At 29.3% G+C, this 18,053-nt stretch overlaps 1 protein-coding gene across 1 annotated transcript in view; it reads left to right on the forward strand.

Moving 5' to 3' along the window:
* Positions 1 to 1,068: 1,068 nt before the first annotated feature.
* Positions 1,069 to 18,053, forward strand: part of LOC138762362 (mucin-like protein) — a 76,340-nt gene continuing 59,355 nt past the window's right edge. Inside the window, exons 1-2 of the mRNA XM_069936131.1 lie at positions 1,069 to 1,283; positions 1,383 to 1,470. Coding sequence (XP_069792232.1) covers positions 1,086 to 1,283; positions 1,383 to 1,470 — 286 coding nt within the window. The 5' untranslated portion in view covers positions 1,069 to 1,085. The remainder of the gene's footprint in view (positions 1,284 to 1,382; positions 1,471 to 18,053) is intronic.

Genomic DNA, 18,053 nt, shown 5'->3' on the forward strand with positions numbered 1-18,053 from the left:
TTCTTTGGCAATGTAGCTACCAGTGAAAGCATGTAAATCTTGCACAATGTCGCACAGTTTATGACATGGCAATCAGAAGCAAAAATCCTGGCTGATTTTATTTCCCTTCCCCTTGGCACCGAGTGCCTCCCAGGTGATTTTACTCACGCAGCACAGATTGGGGCTGAAACCTGACTGGGTCATTGGACACTAAGGTTGAGGAAGACCTGTCTGGGGATTTTTAAATATTATTAGAGCGTGTTTTGAGGATACCTTTGGACATACAAGTGGATTGGTGGTATTTTCTAACTGCCAAAGTTTGTCAATCCCCATAGGCAAGGAAGAGATGTTAAAAATGAGAGGATGGATCATTCAGGATGATGCTAACTGCTAGCAGACACTAGAACTGTGTAGGTTTGATGTGTGACGTGGAAAAGAAAGAAAACAAAGAAAGGATAACTAACATAGCCAGGTCCATCATAGGATCTGACATCCAATCATTGAATGGTTTGATGTGAGATGTTGCCTAAGAAGGCAGTCAACATCATAAAGGATCCCATCACCCTGGTCACAACCTCTTCTCACTGCTCCCTTTGGCCAGAAGGTACAGAAGCCTGAAAACCAGCACCTCTAGGTTCAATAATAGTTTATTTCCGCCAGTTTTCAAATTCTTGAACTGCCTTGTAACTCTAATTAGGGACTGCTCCAACATCATAAAAGGTCTTGCAAATCCACATTTTCTGTATGAGAAAATCTAAGCATTTATTCTCTTTTTTATATATATTTTTTTGTTTCTTTATAATTCAATTAATACTATTGTAGTTATTAAAGTTGGTTCTGTAATTTCTTTTTATAAGGTTCCTTTTCAGCTGCAACGAGTCAGAATTTCGCTGCATATCTACATTGTACAATGTATATGACAATAAATTCATAATTAATCATTATTATTTTTGTTATTATCAAACCAATCAGGAAAACAGCTGAAGTAGAATGATGCTCAATAATTTGCATTTTACAGGATATAGATTTAAAATTAATATTGCATAATGATAAATAGTTTATAAATCTATTCTTATTTATAAGGTCAGGTTTATGGAACCCTGCACATGAAAACATTTGATGGAGTTGATTACACATTTCATGGACTTGGAGAATATGTCATTGTCAGGCTGTCATCAGCCAAGGGAAATAACATATTTACTCTACAAGGCCAAAGTGACCTAATGATCAAAGACAACACCCTTATAAGTCCTGTAATCTTTGTAAAGTTAGCTGCATTTTATCAGGGGATGGTCATGATGAAAGTAAGTGCTATTCCTTTATATCGAGAGTTTTCCGTTATTGTTTCAAAACAGTCCGCAAGATCTCAGAAATCTCAAATTCTTATTTTTTGTATTTTTCAGGTGGAGTGGGGATGTTCAAAATCTGAAAATGAACTATCTGTTGCAGTAAACGATAAAGATATCACGTTAAATAAGGCTGAAGATCTAGGTATGGTTATTAAATTGAAGATCTAGGATCGATTATTAAATTGAAGATCTAGGGTGGGTTATTAAATTGAAGATCTAGGCTCGGTTATTAAATTGAAGATCTAGGGTCGGTTATTAAATTGAAGATCCAGTTACGGTTATTAAATTGAAGATCTAGGTACGGTTATTAAATTGAAGATCGAGGTACAGTTATTAAATTGAAGATCTAGGTACGGTTATTGAATGGAAGAACTAGGGTCGGTTATTAAATTGAAGATCTAGGCTCGGTTATTAAATTGAAGATCTAGGGTCGGATATTAAATTGAAGATCTAGGGTCGGTTATTAAATTGATGATCCAGTTACGGTTATTAAATTGAAGATCTAGTTACGATTATTAAATTGAAGATCTAAGTATGGTTATTAAATTGAAGATCAAGGTACAATTATTAAATTGAAGATCCAGTTACGGTTATTAAATTTAAGATCTAGGGTCAGTTATTAAATTGAAGTTCTGGGGTCGGTTATTAAATTGAAAATCTGGGGTCGGTTATTAAATTTAAGATCTGGGGTTTGTTATTAAATTGAAGATCTAGGTACGATTATTAAATTGAAGATCTTGGGACGATTATTCAATTGAAGATCTAGGTACGGTTATTAAATTGAAGATCTAGGGTCGATTATTAAATTGTAGATCTATTACGATCATTAAATTGAAGATCTAGGTACGGTTATTAAATTGAAGATCTAGGTATGGTTATTAAATTGAAGATCTAGGTATGGTTATAAAATTGAAGATCTGGGGACGGTTATAAAATTGAAGATCTAGGGTCGGTTATTAAATTGAAGATCCAGTTATGGCTATTAAATTAAAGATCTAGGTACGGTTATTAAATTGAAGATCTAGGTACGGTTATTAAATTGAAGATCTAGGGTCAGTTATTAAATTGAAGATCAAGGGTCGGTTATTAAATTTAAGATCAAGGGTCAGTTATTAAATTGAAAATATAGTTATGGTTATTAAATTGAAGATCTAGGTACGGTAATAAAATTGAAGATCTAGTTACAGTTATTAAATTGAAGATCTAGGGTCGGTTATTAAAATAAAGATATAGGTACGGTTAATAAATTAAAGATCTAGGGTCGGTTATTAAATTGAAGATCTATGTACAGTTATTAAATTAAAGATCAAGTGTCAGATATTAAATTGAAGATCTAGTTACGGTTATTAAATTGAAGATCTAGGGTCAGTTATGAAATTGAAGATCTAGGGTCGGTTATTAAATTGAAGATCCAGTTATGGTTATTAAATTGAAGATCTAGTTATGGTTCTTAATTTGAAGATCTAGGTACGGTAATTAAATTGAAGATGTAAGGTCGGTTATTAAATTGAAGATCAAGGTACAGTTATTAAATTGAAGATCTAGGTACGGTTATTGAATGGAAGAACTAGGGTCGGTTATTAAATTGAAGATCTAGGCTCGGTTATTAAATTGAAGATCTAGGGTCGGTTATTAAATTGATGATCCAGTTACGGTTATTAAATTGAAGATCTAGTTACGATTATTAAATTGAAGACCTAAGTATGGTTATTAAATTGAAGATCAAGGTACAATTATTAAATTGAAGATCAAGGTACAATTATTAAATTGAAGATCCAGTTACGGTTATTAAATTGAAGATCTAGGGTCAGTTATTAAATTGAAGTTCTGGGGTCGGTTATTAAATTGAAAATCTGGGGTCGGTTATTAAATGTAAGATCTTGAAGATCTAGGTACGATTATTAAATTGAAGATCTCGGGACGATTATTCAATTGAATATCTAGGTACGGTTATTAAATTGAAGATCTAGGGTCGATTATTAAATTGTAGATCTATTACGATCATTAAATTGAAGATCTATGTACGGTTATTAAATTGAAGATCTAGGTACGGTTATTAAATTGAAGATCTGGGGACGGTTATTGAATTGAAGATCTAGGTACGGTTATAAAATTGAAGATCTAGGGTCGGTTATTAAATTGAAGATCCAGTTATGGCTATTAAATTAAAGATCTAGGTACGGTTATTAAATTGAAGATCTAGGTACGGTTATTAAATTGAAGATCTAGGGCCACTTATTAAATTGAAGATCAAGGGTCGGTTATTAAATTGAAGATCAAGGGTCAGTTATTAAATTGAAGATCCAGTTACAGTTATTAAATTGAAAAGCTAGTTATGGTTATTAAATTGAAGATCTAGGTACGGTAATAAAATTGAAGATCTAGTTACGGTTATTAAATTGAAGATATAGGGTCGGTTATTAAATTAAAGATATAGGTACGGTTAATAAATTAAAGATCTAGGGTCGGTTATTAAATTGAAGATCTATGTACAGTTATTAAATTAAAGATCAAGTGTCAGATATTAAATTGAAGATCTAGTTACGGTTATTGAATTGAAGATCTAGGTACGGTTATTAAATTGAAGATCTAGGTATGGTTATTAAATTGAAGATCTAGGTATGGTTATAAAATTGAAGATCTGGGGACGGTTATAAAATTGAAGATCTAGGGTCGGTTATTAAATTGAAGATCCAGTTATGGCTATTAAATTAAAGATCTAGGTACGGTTATTAAATTGAAGATCTAGGTACGGTTATTAAATTGAAGATCTAGGGTCAGTTATTAAATTGAGGATCAAGGGTCGGTTATTAAATTGAAGATCAAGGGTCAGTTATTAAATTGAAAATATAGTTATGGTTATTAAATTGAAGATCTAGGTATGGTAATAAAATTGAAGATCTAGTTACGGTTATTAAATTGAAGATCTAGGGTCGGTTATTAAAATAAAGATATAGGTACGGTTAATAAATTAAGATCTAGGGTCGGTTATTAAATTGAAGATATATCTACAGTTATTAAATTAAAGATCAAGTGTCAGATATTAAATTGAAGATCTAGTTACGGTTATTAAATTGAAGATCTAGGTATGGTTATTAAATTGAAGATCTAGGTATGGTTATTAAATTGAAGATCTAGGGTCGGTTATTAAATTGAAGATCCAGTTACGGTTATTAAATTGAAGATCTAGGTACGGTTATTAAATTGAAGATCTAGTTACAGTTATTAAATTGAAGATCAAGGGTCGGTTATTAAATTGAAGATCCAGTTACAGTTATTAAATTGAAAATCTAGTTATGGTTATTAAATTGAAGATCTAGGACGGTAATAAAATTGAAGATCTAGTTACAGTTATTAAATTGAAGATCTAGGGTCGGTTATTAAATTAAAGACATAGGTACGGTTAATAAATGAAAGATCTAGGGTCGGTTATTAAATTGAAGATCTATGTACAGTTATTAAATTAAAGATCAAGTGTCAGATATTAAATTGAAGATCTAGTTATGGTTATTAAATTGAAGATCTAGGTATGGTTATTAAATTGAAGATCTAGGTATGGTTATTAAATTGAAGATCTAGGGTCGGTTATTAAATTGAAGATATAGGTACTGTTAATAAATTAAAGATCTAGGGTCGGTTATTAAATTGAAGATCTATGTACGGTTATTAAATTAAAGATCTAGTTATGGTTATTAAATTGAAGATCTAGGGACGGTTATTAAATTGAAGATCCAGTTACGGATATTAAATTGAAGATCTAGGTACTATTATAAATTGAAGATCTAGTTACAGTTATTAAATTGAAGATCAAGGGTCGGTTATTAAATTGAAGATCAAGGGTCAGTTATTAAATTGAAGATCCAGTTACAGTTATTAAATTGAAAATCTAGTTATGGTTATTAAATTGATGATCTAGGACGGTAATAAAATTGAAGATCTAGTTACAGTTATTAAATTGAAGATCTAGGGTCGGCTATTAAATTGAAGATCTATGTACGGTTATTAAATTAAAGATCAATTGTCAGATATTAAATTGAAGATCTAATTACGGTTATTGAATTGAAGATCTAGGTACGGTTATTAAATTGAAGATCTAGGTATGGTTATTAAATTGAAGATCTAGGTACGGTTATTAAATTGAAGATCTAGGGTCGGTTATTAAATTGAAGATATAGGTACGGTTCATAAATTAAAGATCTAGGGTCGCTTATTAAATTGAAGATCTATGTACGGTTATTAAATTAAAGATCAAGTGACGGATATTAAATTGAAGATCTAGTTACGGTTATTAAATTGAAGATCTGGATACAGTTATTAAATTGAAGTTCTAGTTACGATTATTAAATAGAAGATCAAGGTACGGTTATTAAATTGAAGATCTAGGGTCATTATTAAATTGAAGATCTATGTACAGTTATTATATTAAAGATCAAGTGTCAGATATTACATTGAAGATCTAGTTACGGTTATTGAATTGAAGATTTAGGTATGGTTATTAAATTGAAGATATAGGTGCGGTTATTAAATTGAAGATCTAGATACGATTATTAAATAAAAGATCAAGGTACGGTTATTAAATTGAAGATCTAGGGTCGGTTATTAAATTGAAGATCTATCTACGGTTATTAAATTGAAGATCTGGGGTCTGTTATTAAATTGAAGATCTATGTACGGTTATTAAATTGAAGATCAGGGGTCGGTTATTAAATTCAAGATCTAGTTAGGGTATTGAATTGAAGATCCAGGTACGGTTATTAAATTGAAGGTCTACGTACGGTTATTAGATTGAAGATCTAGGGTCAGTTATTAAATTGAAGATCTAGGTATGGTTATTAAAATGAAGATCTAGTTACGATTATTAAATTGAAGATCTAGGCATAGATATTAAATTGAAGATCAAGGTACGATTATTAAATTGAAGATCCAGTTACGGTTATGAAATTGAAGATCTGGGGTCGGTTATTAATTGAAGATCAAGGTACGGTTTTTAAATTGAAGATCTAGTTACGATTATTAAACTGAAGATCTAGTGTTGGTTATTAAATTGAATATCAAATTACGATTATTAAATTAAGATCTAGTTATGGTTATAAAATTGAAGATCTAGGTCCGGTTATTAAATTGAAGATCTAGGGTCGGTTATTAAATTGAAGATCTAGTTATGATTATTAAATTGAAGATCTAGGTACGGTTATTAAATTGAAGATCTAGGGTCTGTTATTTAATTGAAGATCTATGTACGGTTATTAAATTGAAAATCAGTGGTCGGTTATTAAATTGAAGATCTAGGGTCGGTTATTGAATTGAAGATCTAGGTTCGGTTATTGAATTGAAGATCTAGGGTCAGTTATTAAATTGAAGATCTAGGTACGTTTATTAAATTGAAGTTCTAGTTACGATTATTAAATAGAAGATCAAGGTATGGTTATTAAATTGAAGATCTAGTTATGGTTATTAAATTGAAGATCTAGGGTCGGTTATTAAATTGAAGATATAGGTACTGTTAATAAATTAAAGATCTAGGGTCGGTTATTAAATTTAAGATCTATGTACGGTTATTAAATTGAAGATCTAGGTACGGTTATTAAATTGAAGATCTAGGGTCAGTTATTAAATTGAAGATCAAGGGTCGGTTATTAAATTGAAGATCAAGGGTCAGTTATTAAATTGAAAATATAGTTATGGTTATTAAATTGAAGATTTAGGTACGGTAATAAAATTGAAGATCTAGTTACCGTTATTAAATTGAAGATCTAGGGTCGGTTATTAAATTAAAGATATAGGTACAGTTAATAAATTAAAGATCTAGGGTCAGTTATTAAATTGAAGGTCTATGTACAGTTATTAAATTAAAGATCAAGTGTCAGATATTAAATTGAAGATCTAGTTACGGTTATTGAATTGAAGATCTAGGTATGGTTATTAAATTGAAGATCCATTTATGGCTATTAAATTAAAGATCTAGGTACGGTTATTAAATTGAAGATCGAGGTACGGTTATTAAATTGAAGATCTAGAGTCAGTTATTAAATTGAAGATCAAGGGTCGGTTATTAAATTGAAGATCCAGTTACGGTTATTAAATTGAAGATCTAGGTACTATTATAAATTGAAGATCTAGTTACAGTTATTAAATTGAAGATCAAGGGTCGGTTATTAAATTGAAGATCAAGGGTCAGTTATTAAATTGAAGATCCAGTTACAGTTATTAAATTGAAAATCTAGTTATGGTTATTAAATTGAAGATCTAGGACGATAATAAAATTGAAGATCTTGTTACAGTTATTAAATTGAAGATCTAGGGTCGGTTATTAAATTAAAGACATAGGTACGGTTAATAAATTAAAGATCTAGGGTCGGTTATTAAATTGAAGATCTATGTACGGTTATTAAATTAAAGATCAAGTGTCAGATATTAAATTGAAGATCTAATTACGGTTATTGAATTGAAGATCTAGGTACGGTAATAAAATTGAAGATCTAGTTACGGTTATTAAATTGAAGATCTAGTGTCGGTTATTAAAATAAAGATATAGGTACGGTTAATAAATTAAAGATCTAGGGTCAGTTATTAAATTGAAGATCTATGTACAGTTATTAAATTAAAGATCAAGTGTCAGATATTAAATTGAAGATCTAGTTACGGTTATTAAATTGAAGATCTAGGTATGGTTATTAAATTGAAGATCTAGGTATGGTTATTAAATTGAAGATCTAGGGTCGGTTATTAAATTGAAGATATAGGTACTGTTAATAAATTAAAGATCTAGGGTCGGTTATTAAATTGAAGATCTATGTACGGTTATTAAATTAAAGATCTAGGGTCGATTATTAAATTGAAGATCCAGTTACGGTTATTAAATTGAAGATCTAGGTACTATTATAAATTGAAGATCTAGTTACAGTTATTAAATTGAAGATCAAGTGTCGGTTATTAAATTGAAGATCAAGGGTCAGTTATTAAATTGAAGATCCAGTTACAGTTATTAAATTGAAAATCTAGTTATGGTTATTAAATTGAAGATCTAGGACGGTAATAAAATTGAAGATCTAGTTACAGTTATTAAATTGAAGATCTAGGGTCGGTTATTAAATTAAAGACATAGGTACGGTTAATAAATTAAAGATCTAGGGTCGGTTATTAAATTGAAGATCTATGTACGGTTATTGAATTGAAGATCTAGGTACGGTTATTAAATTGAAGATCTAGGTACGGTTATTAAATTGAAGATCTAGGTATGGTTATTAAATTGAAGATCTAGGTACGGTTATTAAATTGAAGATCTAGGTATGGTTATTAAATTGAAGATCGAGGTACGGTTATTAAATTGAAGATCTAGGGTCGGTTATTAAATTGAAGATATAGGTACGGTTAATAAATTAAAGATCTAGGGTCGCTTATTAAATTGAAGATCTATGTACGGTTATTAAATTAAAGATCAAGTGACGGATATTAAATTGAAGATCTAGTTACGGTTATTAAATTGAAGATCTGAATACAGTTATTAAATTGAAGTTCTAGTTACGATTATTAAATTGAAGATCAAGGTACGGTTATTAAATTGAAGATCGAGTTATGGCTATTAAATTACAGATCTAGGTACGGTTATTAAATTGAAGATCTAGGTACGGTTATTAAATTGAAGATCTAGGGTCAGTTATTAAATTGAAGATCAAGGGTCGGTTATTAAATTGAAGATCAAGGGTCAGTTATTAAATTGAAAATATAGTTATGGTTATTAAATTGAAGATCTAGGTACGGTAATAAAATTGAAGATCTAGTTACGGTTATTAAATTGAAGATCTAGGGTCGGTTATTAAAATAAAGATATAGGTACGGTTAATAAATTAAAGATCTAGGGTCGGTTATTAAATTGAAGATCTATGTACAGTTATTAAATTAAAGATCAAGTGTCAGATATTAAATTGAAGATCTAGGTACGGTTATTAAATTGAAGATCTAGGTACGGTTATTAAATTGAAGATTTAGGTATGGTTATTAAATTGAAGATCTAGGTATGGTTATAAAATTGAAGATCTGGGGACGGTTATAAAATTGAAGATCCAGTTATGGCTATTAAATTGAAGATCTAGTTACGGTTATTAAATTGAAGATCTGAATACAGTTATTAAATTGAAGTTCTAGTTACGATTATTAAATTGAAGATCAAGGTACGGTTATTAAATTGAAGATCGAGTTATGGCTATTAAATTACAGATCTAGGTACGGTTATTAAATTGAAGATCTAGGTACGGTTATTAAATTGAAGATCTAGGGTCAGTTATTAAATTGAAGATCAAGGGTCGGTTATTAAATTGAAGATCAAGGGTCAGTTATTAAATTGAAAATATAGTTATGGTTATTAAATTGAAGATCTAGGTACGGTAATAAAATTGAAGATCTAGTTACGGTTATTAAATTGAAGATCTAGGTACGGTTATTAAATTGAAGATTTAGGTATGGTTATTAAATTGAAGATCTAGGTATGGTTATAAAATTGAAGATCTGGGGACGGTTATAAAATTGAAGATCCAGTTATGGCTATTAAATTAAAGATCTAGGTACGTTTATTAAATTGAAGATCTAGATACGGTTATTAAATTGAAGATCTAGGGTCAGTTATTAAATTGAAGATCAAGGGTCAGTTATTAAATTGAAGATCAAGGGTCAGTTATTAAATTGAATATATAGTTATGGTTATTAAATTGAAGATCTAGGTACGGTAATAAAATTGAAGATCTAGTTACGGTTATTAAATTGAAGATCTAGGGTTGGTTATTAAAATAAAGATATAGGTACGGTTAATAAATTAAAGATCTAGGGTCGGTTATTAAATTGAAGATCTATGTACAGTTATTAAATTAAAGATCAAGTGTCAGATATTAAATTGAAGATCTAGTTACGGTTATTAAATTGAAGATCTAGGTATGGTTATTAAATTGAAGATCTAGGTATGGTTATTAAATTGAAGATCTGGGGTCGGTTATTAAATTGAAGATATAGGTACTGTTAATAAATTAAAGATCTAGGGTCGGTTATTAAATTGAAGATCTATGTACGGTTATTAAATTGAAGATCTAGGTACGGTTATTAAATTGAAGATCTAGGGTTAGTTATTAAATTGAAGATCAAGGGTCGGTTATTAAATTGAAGATCAAGGGTCAGTTATTAAATTGAAAATATATTTATGGTTATTAAATTGAAGATTTAGGTACCCTAATAAAATTGAAGATCTAGTTACCGTTATTAAATTGAAGATCTAGGGTCGGTTATTAAATTAAAGATATAGGTACAGTTAATAAATTAAAGATCTAGGGTCAGTTATTAAATTGAAGGTCTATGTACAGTTATTAAATTAAAGATCAAGTGTCAGATATTAAATTGAAGATCTAGTTACGGTTATTGAATTGAAGATCTAGGCTCGGTTATTAAATTGAAGATCCAGTTATGGCTATTAAATTAAAGATCTAGGTACGGTTATTAAATTGAAGATCTAGGTACGGTTATTAAATTGAAGATCTAGAGTCAGTTATTAAATTGAAGGTCAAGGGTCGGTTATTAAATTGAAGATCAAGGGTCAGTTATTAAATTGAAAATATAGTTATGGTTATTAAATTGAACATCTAGGTACGGTAATAAAATTGAAGATCTAGTTACGGTTATTAAATTGAAGATCTAGGGTCGGTTATTAAAATAAAGATATAGGTACGGTTAATAAATTAAAGATCTAGGTTCGGTTATTAAATTGAAGATCTATGTACAGTTATTAAATTAAAGATCAAGTGTCAGATATTAAATTGAAGATCTAGTTACGGTTATTAAATTGAAGATCTAGGTATGGTTATTAAATTGAAGATCTAGGTATGGTTATTAAATTGAAGATCTAGGGTCGGTTATTAAATTGAAGATATAGGTACTGTTAATAAATTAAAGATCTAGGGTCGGTTATTAAATTGAAGATCTATGTACGGTTATTAAATTGAAGATCTAGGGTCGGTTATTAAATTGAAGATCCAGTTACTGTTATTAAATTGAAGATCTAGGTACTATTATAAATTGAAGATCTAGTTACAGTTATTAAATTGAAGATCAAGGGTCGGTTATTAAATTGAAGATCAAGGGTCAGTTATTAAATTGAAGATCCAGTTACAGTTATTAAATTGAAAATCACTGGTCGGTTATTAAATTGAAGATCTAGGGTCGGTTATTGAATTGAAGATCTAGGTTGGGTTATTGAATTGAAGATCTAGGGTCAGTTATTAAATTGAAGATATAGGTACGGATAATAAATTAAAGATCTATATACGGTTATTAAATTAAAGATCAAGTGTCGGATATTAAATTGAAGATCTAGTTACGGTTATTGAATTGAAGATCTGGATACAGTTATTAAATTGAAGATCTTGTTATGATTATTAAATAGAAGATTGAGGTACGTTTATTAAATTGAAGATATAGGGTCAGTTATTAATTTGAAGATCTAGTTACGATTATTAAATTGAAGATGTAGGTACAGTTATTGAATTGAAGATCTAGTTACAGTTATTAAATTGAAGATCAAGGGTCGGTTATTAAATTGAAGATCTAGGTACGGTTATTGAATTGAAGATCTAGGGTCAGTTATTAAATTGAAGATCTAGTTACGATTATTAAATTGAAGATGTAGGGTCGGTTATTAAATTAAAGACATAGGTACGGTTAATAAATTAAAGATCTAGGGTCGGTTATTAAATTGAAGATCTATGTACGGTTATTAAATTAAAGATCAAGTGTCAGATATTAAATTGAAGATCTAATTACGGTTATTGAATTGAAGATCTAGGTACGGTTATTAAATTGAAGATCTAGTTACGATTATTAAATAAAAGATCAAGGTACGGTTATTAAATTGAAGATCTAGGGTCGGTTATTAAATTGAAGATCTATCTACGGTTATTAAATTGAAGATCTGGGGTCTGTTATTAAATTGAAGATCTATGTACGGTTATTAAATTGAAGATCAGGGGTCGGTTTTTAAATTCAAGATCTAGTTTGGGTATTGAATTGAAGATCTAGGTACGGTTATTAAATTGAAGGACTACGTACGGTTATTAGATTGAAGATCTAGGGTCGGTTATTAAATTGAAGATCTAGGTATGTTTATTAAAATGAAGATCTAGTTACGATTATTAAATTGAAGATCTAGGCATAGATATTAAATTGAAGATCAAGGTACGATTATTAAATTGAAGATCCAGTTACGGTTATGAAATTGAAGATCTGGGGTCGGTTATTAATTGAAGATCAAGGTACGGTTTTTAAATTGAAGATCTAGTTACGATTATTAAACTGAAGATCTAGTGTTGGTTATTAAATTGAAGATGAAATTACGATTATTAAATTAAGATCTAGTTATGGTTATAAAATTGAAGATCTAGGTCCGGTTATTAAATTGAAGATCTAGGGTCGGTTATTAAATTGAAGATCTAGTTACGATTATTAAATTGAAGATATAGGTACGGTTATTAAATTGAAGATCTAGGGTCTGTTATTTAATTGAAGATCTATGTACGGTTATTAAATTGCAGATTAGGGGTCGGTTATTAAATTGAAGATCTAGGGTCGGTTATTGAATTGAAGATCTAGGTTCGGTTATTGAATTGAAGATCTAGGGTCTGTTATTTAATTGAAGATCTATGTACGGTTATTAAATTGCAGATCAGGGGTAGGTTATTAAATTGAAGATCTATGTACGTTTATTAAATTGAAGATCTATGTACGTTTATTAAATTGAAGATCTAGTTATGATTATTAAATAGAAGATCGTGGTATGTTTATTAAATTGAAGATCTAGGGTCGGTTATTATATTGAAGATCTAGTTAGGGTTATTATATTGAAGATCTAGTTAGGGTTATTAAATTGAAAATCTATGTACGGTTATTAAATTGAAGATCTTGTTATGATCATTAAATAGAAGATTGAGGTACGTTTATTAAATTGAAGATCTAGGGTCAGTTATTAATTTGAAGATCTAGTTACGATTATTAAATTGAAGATGTAGGTACAGTTATTGAATTGAAGATCCAGTTACAGTTCTTAAATTGAAGATCAAGGGTCGCTTATTAAATTGAAGATCTAGGTACGGTTATTGAATTGAAGATCTAGGGTCAGTTATTAAATTGAAGAGCTTGTTACGATTATTAAATAGAAGATCATGGTACGTTTATTAAATTGAATATCTAGTTACAATTATTGAATTGAAGATGTAGGTACAGTTATTAAATTGAAGATCTAGGTATGGTTATTAAATTGAAGATCTAGGTACGGTTATTGAATTGAAGATCTAGGTACCGTTATTGAATTGAAGATCTAGTTACGATTATTAAATTGAAGATCTAGGTACGGTTATTATATTGAAGGACTAGGTACGGTTATTAGATTGAAGATCTAGGGTCGGTTATTAAATTGAAGATCTGGATACTTTTATTAAATTGAAGTTCTAGTTACTATTATTAAATAGAACATCAAGGTACGGTTATTAAATTGAAGATCTAGGGTCAGTTATTAAATTGAAGATCTAGGGTCAGTTATTAAATTGAAGATCTGGGGTCGGGTATTAAATTGAAAATCTGGGTTCGGTTATTAAATTAAGATCTGGCGTCAGTTTTTAAATTGAAGATCTAGGTACGGTTATTAAATTAAAGATCTAGTTACGATTATTAAATTGAAGATCTAGGGTCGGTTATTAAATTGAAGATCAAATTATGATTATTAAATTGAAGATGTAGGTACAGTTATTAAATTGAAGATCTAGGTACGGTTATTAAATGGAAGATCTTGGTATGGTTATTGAATTGAAGATCGAGGTATGGTTATTGAATTGAAGATCTAGTTATGGTTATTAAATTGAAGATCTAGGGACAGTTAATAAATTGAAGATCTATCTACAGTTATTAAATTAAAGATCAAGTGTCAGATATTACATTGAAGATCTAGTTACGGTTATTGAATTGAAGATCTGGATACAGTTATTAAATTGAAGATCTTGTTATGATTATTAAATAGAAGATTGAGGTACATTTATTAAATTGAAGATATAGGGTCAGTTATTAATTTGAAGATCTAGTTACGATTATTAAATTGAAGATGTAGGTACAGTTATTGAATTGAAGATCTAGTTACAGTTATTAAATTGAAGATCAAGGGTCGGTTATTAAATTGAAGATCTAGGTACGGTTATTGAATTGAATATCTAGGGTCAGTTATTAAATTGAAGATCTAGTTACGATTATTAAATTGAAGATGTAGGTACAGTTATTAAATTGAAGATCTAGGGTCGGTTATTAAATTAATGACATAGGTACGGTTAATAAATTAGAGGTCTAGGGTCGGTTATTAAATTGAAGATCTATGTACAGTTATTAAATTAAAGATCAAGTGTCAGATATTAAATTGAAGATCTAGTTACGGTTATTGAATTGAAGATCTAGGTACGGTTATTAAATTGAAGATTTAGGTATGGTTATTAAATTGAAGATCTAGGTATGGTTATAAAATTGAAGATCTGGGGACGGTTATAAAATTGAAGATCTAGGGTCGGTTATTAAATTGAAGATCCAGTTATGGCTATTAAATTAAAGATCTAGGTACGGTTATTAAATTGAAGATTTAGATACGGTTATTAAATTGAAGATCTAGGGTCAGTTATTAAATTGAAGATCAAGGGTCAGTTATTAAATTGAAGATCAAGGGTCAGTTATTAAATTGAATATATAGTTATGGTTATTAAATTGAAGATCTAGGTACGGTAATAAAATTGAAGATCTAGTTACGGTTATTAAATTGAAGATCTAGGGTCGGTTATTAAAATAAAGATATAGGTACGGTTAATAAATTAAAGATCTAGGGTCGGTTATTAAATTGAAGATCTATGTACAGTTATTAAATTAAAGATCAAGTGTCAGATATTAAATTGAAGATCTAGTTACGGTTATTAAATTGAAGATCTAGGTATGGTTATTAAATTGAAGATCTAGGTATGGTTATTAAATTGAAGATCTGGGGTCGGTTATTAAATTGAAGATATAGGTACTGTTAATAAATTAAAGATCTAGGGTCGGTTATTAAATTGAAGATCTATGTACGGTTATTAAATTGAAGATCTAGGTACGGTTATTAAATTGAAGATCTAGGGTTAGTTATTAAATTGAAAATCAAGGGTCGGTTATTAAATTGAAGATCAAGGGTCAGTTATTAAATTGAAAATATATTTATGGTTATTAAATTGAAGATTTAGGTACGGTAATAAAATTGAAGATCTAGTTACCGTTATTAAATTGAAGATCTAGGGTCGGTTATTAAATTAAAGATATAGGTACAGTTAATAAATTAAAGATCTAGGGTCAGTTATTAAATTGAAGGTCTATGTACAGTTATTAAATTAAAGATCAAGTGTCAGATATTAAATTGAAGATCTAGTTACGGTTATTGAATTGAAGATCTAGGCTCGGTTATTAAATTGAAGATCCAGTTATGGCTATTAAATTAAAGATCTAGGTACGGTTATTAAATTGAAGATCTAGGTACGGTTATTAAATTGAAGATCTAGAGTCAGTTATTAAATTGAAGGTCAAGGGTCGGTTATTAAATTGAAGATCAAGGGTCAGTTATTAAATTGAAAATATAGTTATGGTTATTAAATTGAACATCTAGGTACGGTAATAAAATTGAAGATCTAGTTACGGTTATTAAATTGAAGATCTAGGGTCGGTTATTAAAATAAAGATAGAGGTACGGTTAATAAATTAAAGATCTAGGTTCGGTTATTAAATTGAAGATCTATGTACAGTTATTAAATTAAAGATCAAGTGTCAGATATTAAATTGAAGATCTAGTTACGGTTATTAAATTGAAGATCTAGGTATGGTTATTAAATTGAAGATCTAGGTATGGTTATTAAATTGAAGATCTAGGGTCGGTTATTAAATTGAAGATATAGGTACTGTTAATAAATTAAAGATCTAGGGTCGGTTATTAAATTGAAGATCTATGTACGGTTATTAAATTGAAGATCTAGGGTCGGTTATTAAATTGAAGATCCAGTTATGGTTATTAAATTGAAGATCTAGGTACTATTATAAATTGAAGATCTAGTTACAGTTATTAAATTGAACATCAAGGGTCGGTTATTAAATTGAAGATCAAGGGTCAGTTATTAAATTGAAGATCCAGTTACAGTTATTAAATTGAAAATCACTGGTCGGTTATTAAATTGAAGATCTAGGGTCGGTTATTGAATTGAAGATCTAGGTTGGGTTATTGAATTGAAGATCTAGGGTCAGTTATTAAATTGAAGATATAGGTACGGTTAATAAATTAAAGATCTATATACGGTTATTAAATTAAAGATCAAGTGTCGGATATTAAATTGAAGATCTAGTTAGGGTTATTGAATTGAAGATCTGGATACAGTTATTAAATTGAAGATCTTGTTATGATTATTAAATAGAAGATTGAGGTACGTTTATTAAATTGAAGATATAGGGTCAGTTATTAATTTGAAGATCTAGTTACGATTATTAAATTGAAGATGTAGGTACAGTTATTGAATTGAAGATCTAGTTACAGTTATTAAATTGAAGATCAAGGGTCGGTTATTAAATTGAAGATCAAGGGTCGGTTATTAAATTGAAGATCTAGGTACGGTTATTGAATTGAAGATCTAGGGTCAGTTATTAAATTGAAGATCTAGTTACGATTATTAAATTGAAGATGTAGGGTCGGTTATTAAATTAAAGACATAGGTACGGTTAATAAATTAAAGATCTAGGGTCGGTTATTAAATTGAAGATCTATGTACGGTTATTAAATTAAAGATCAAGTGTCAGATATTAAATTGAAGATCTAATTACGGTTATTGAATTGAAGATCTAGGTACGGTTATTAAATTGAAGATCTAGTTACGATTATTAAATAAAAGATCAAGGTACGGTTATTAAATTGAAGATCTAGGGTCGGTTATTAAATTGAAGATCTATCTACGGTTATTAAATTGAAGATCTGGGGTCTGTTATTAAATTGAAGATCTATGTACGGTTATTAAATTGAAGATCAGTGGTCGGTTTTTAAATTCAAGATCTAGTTAGGGTATTGAATTGAAGATCTAGGTACGGTTATTAAATTGAAGGACTACGTACGGTTATTAGATTGAAGATCTAGGGTCGGTTATTAAATTGAAGATCTAGGTATGTTTATTAAAATGAAGATCTAGTTACGATTATTAAATTGAAGATCTAGGCATAGATATTAAATTGAAGATCAAGGTACGATTATTAAATTGAAGATCCAGTTACGGTTATGAAATTGAAGATCTGGGGTCGGTTATTTATTGAAGATCAAGGTACGGTTTTTAAATTGAAGATCTAGTTACGATTATTAAACTGAAGATCTAGTGTTGGTTATTAAATTGAAGATGAAATTACGATTATTAAATTAAGATCTAGTTATGGTTATAAAATTGAAGATCTAGGTCCGGTTATTAAATTGAAGATCTAGGGTCGGTTATTAAATTGAAGATCTAGTTACGATTATTAAATTGAAGATATAGGTACGGTTATTAAATTGAAGATCTAGGGTCTGTTATTTAATTGAAGATCTATGTACGGTTATTAAATTGCAGATTAGGGGTCGGTTATTAAATTGAAGATCTAGGGTCGGTTATTGAATTGAAGATCTAGGTTCGGTTA

This window comes from Narcine bancroftii, chromosome 4 (genome assembly GCF_036971445.1).
Source record: "Narcine bancroftii isolate sNarBan1 chromosome 4, sNarBan1.hap1, whole genome shotgun sequence".
NCBI lineage: Eukaryota > Metazoa > Chordata > Chondrichthyes > Torpediniformes > Narcinidae > Narcine > Narcine bancroftii.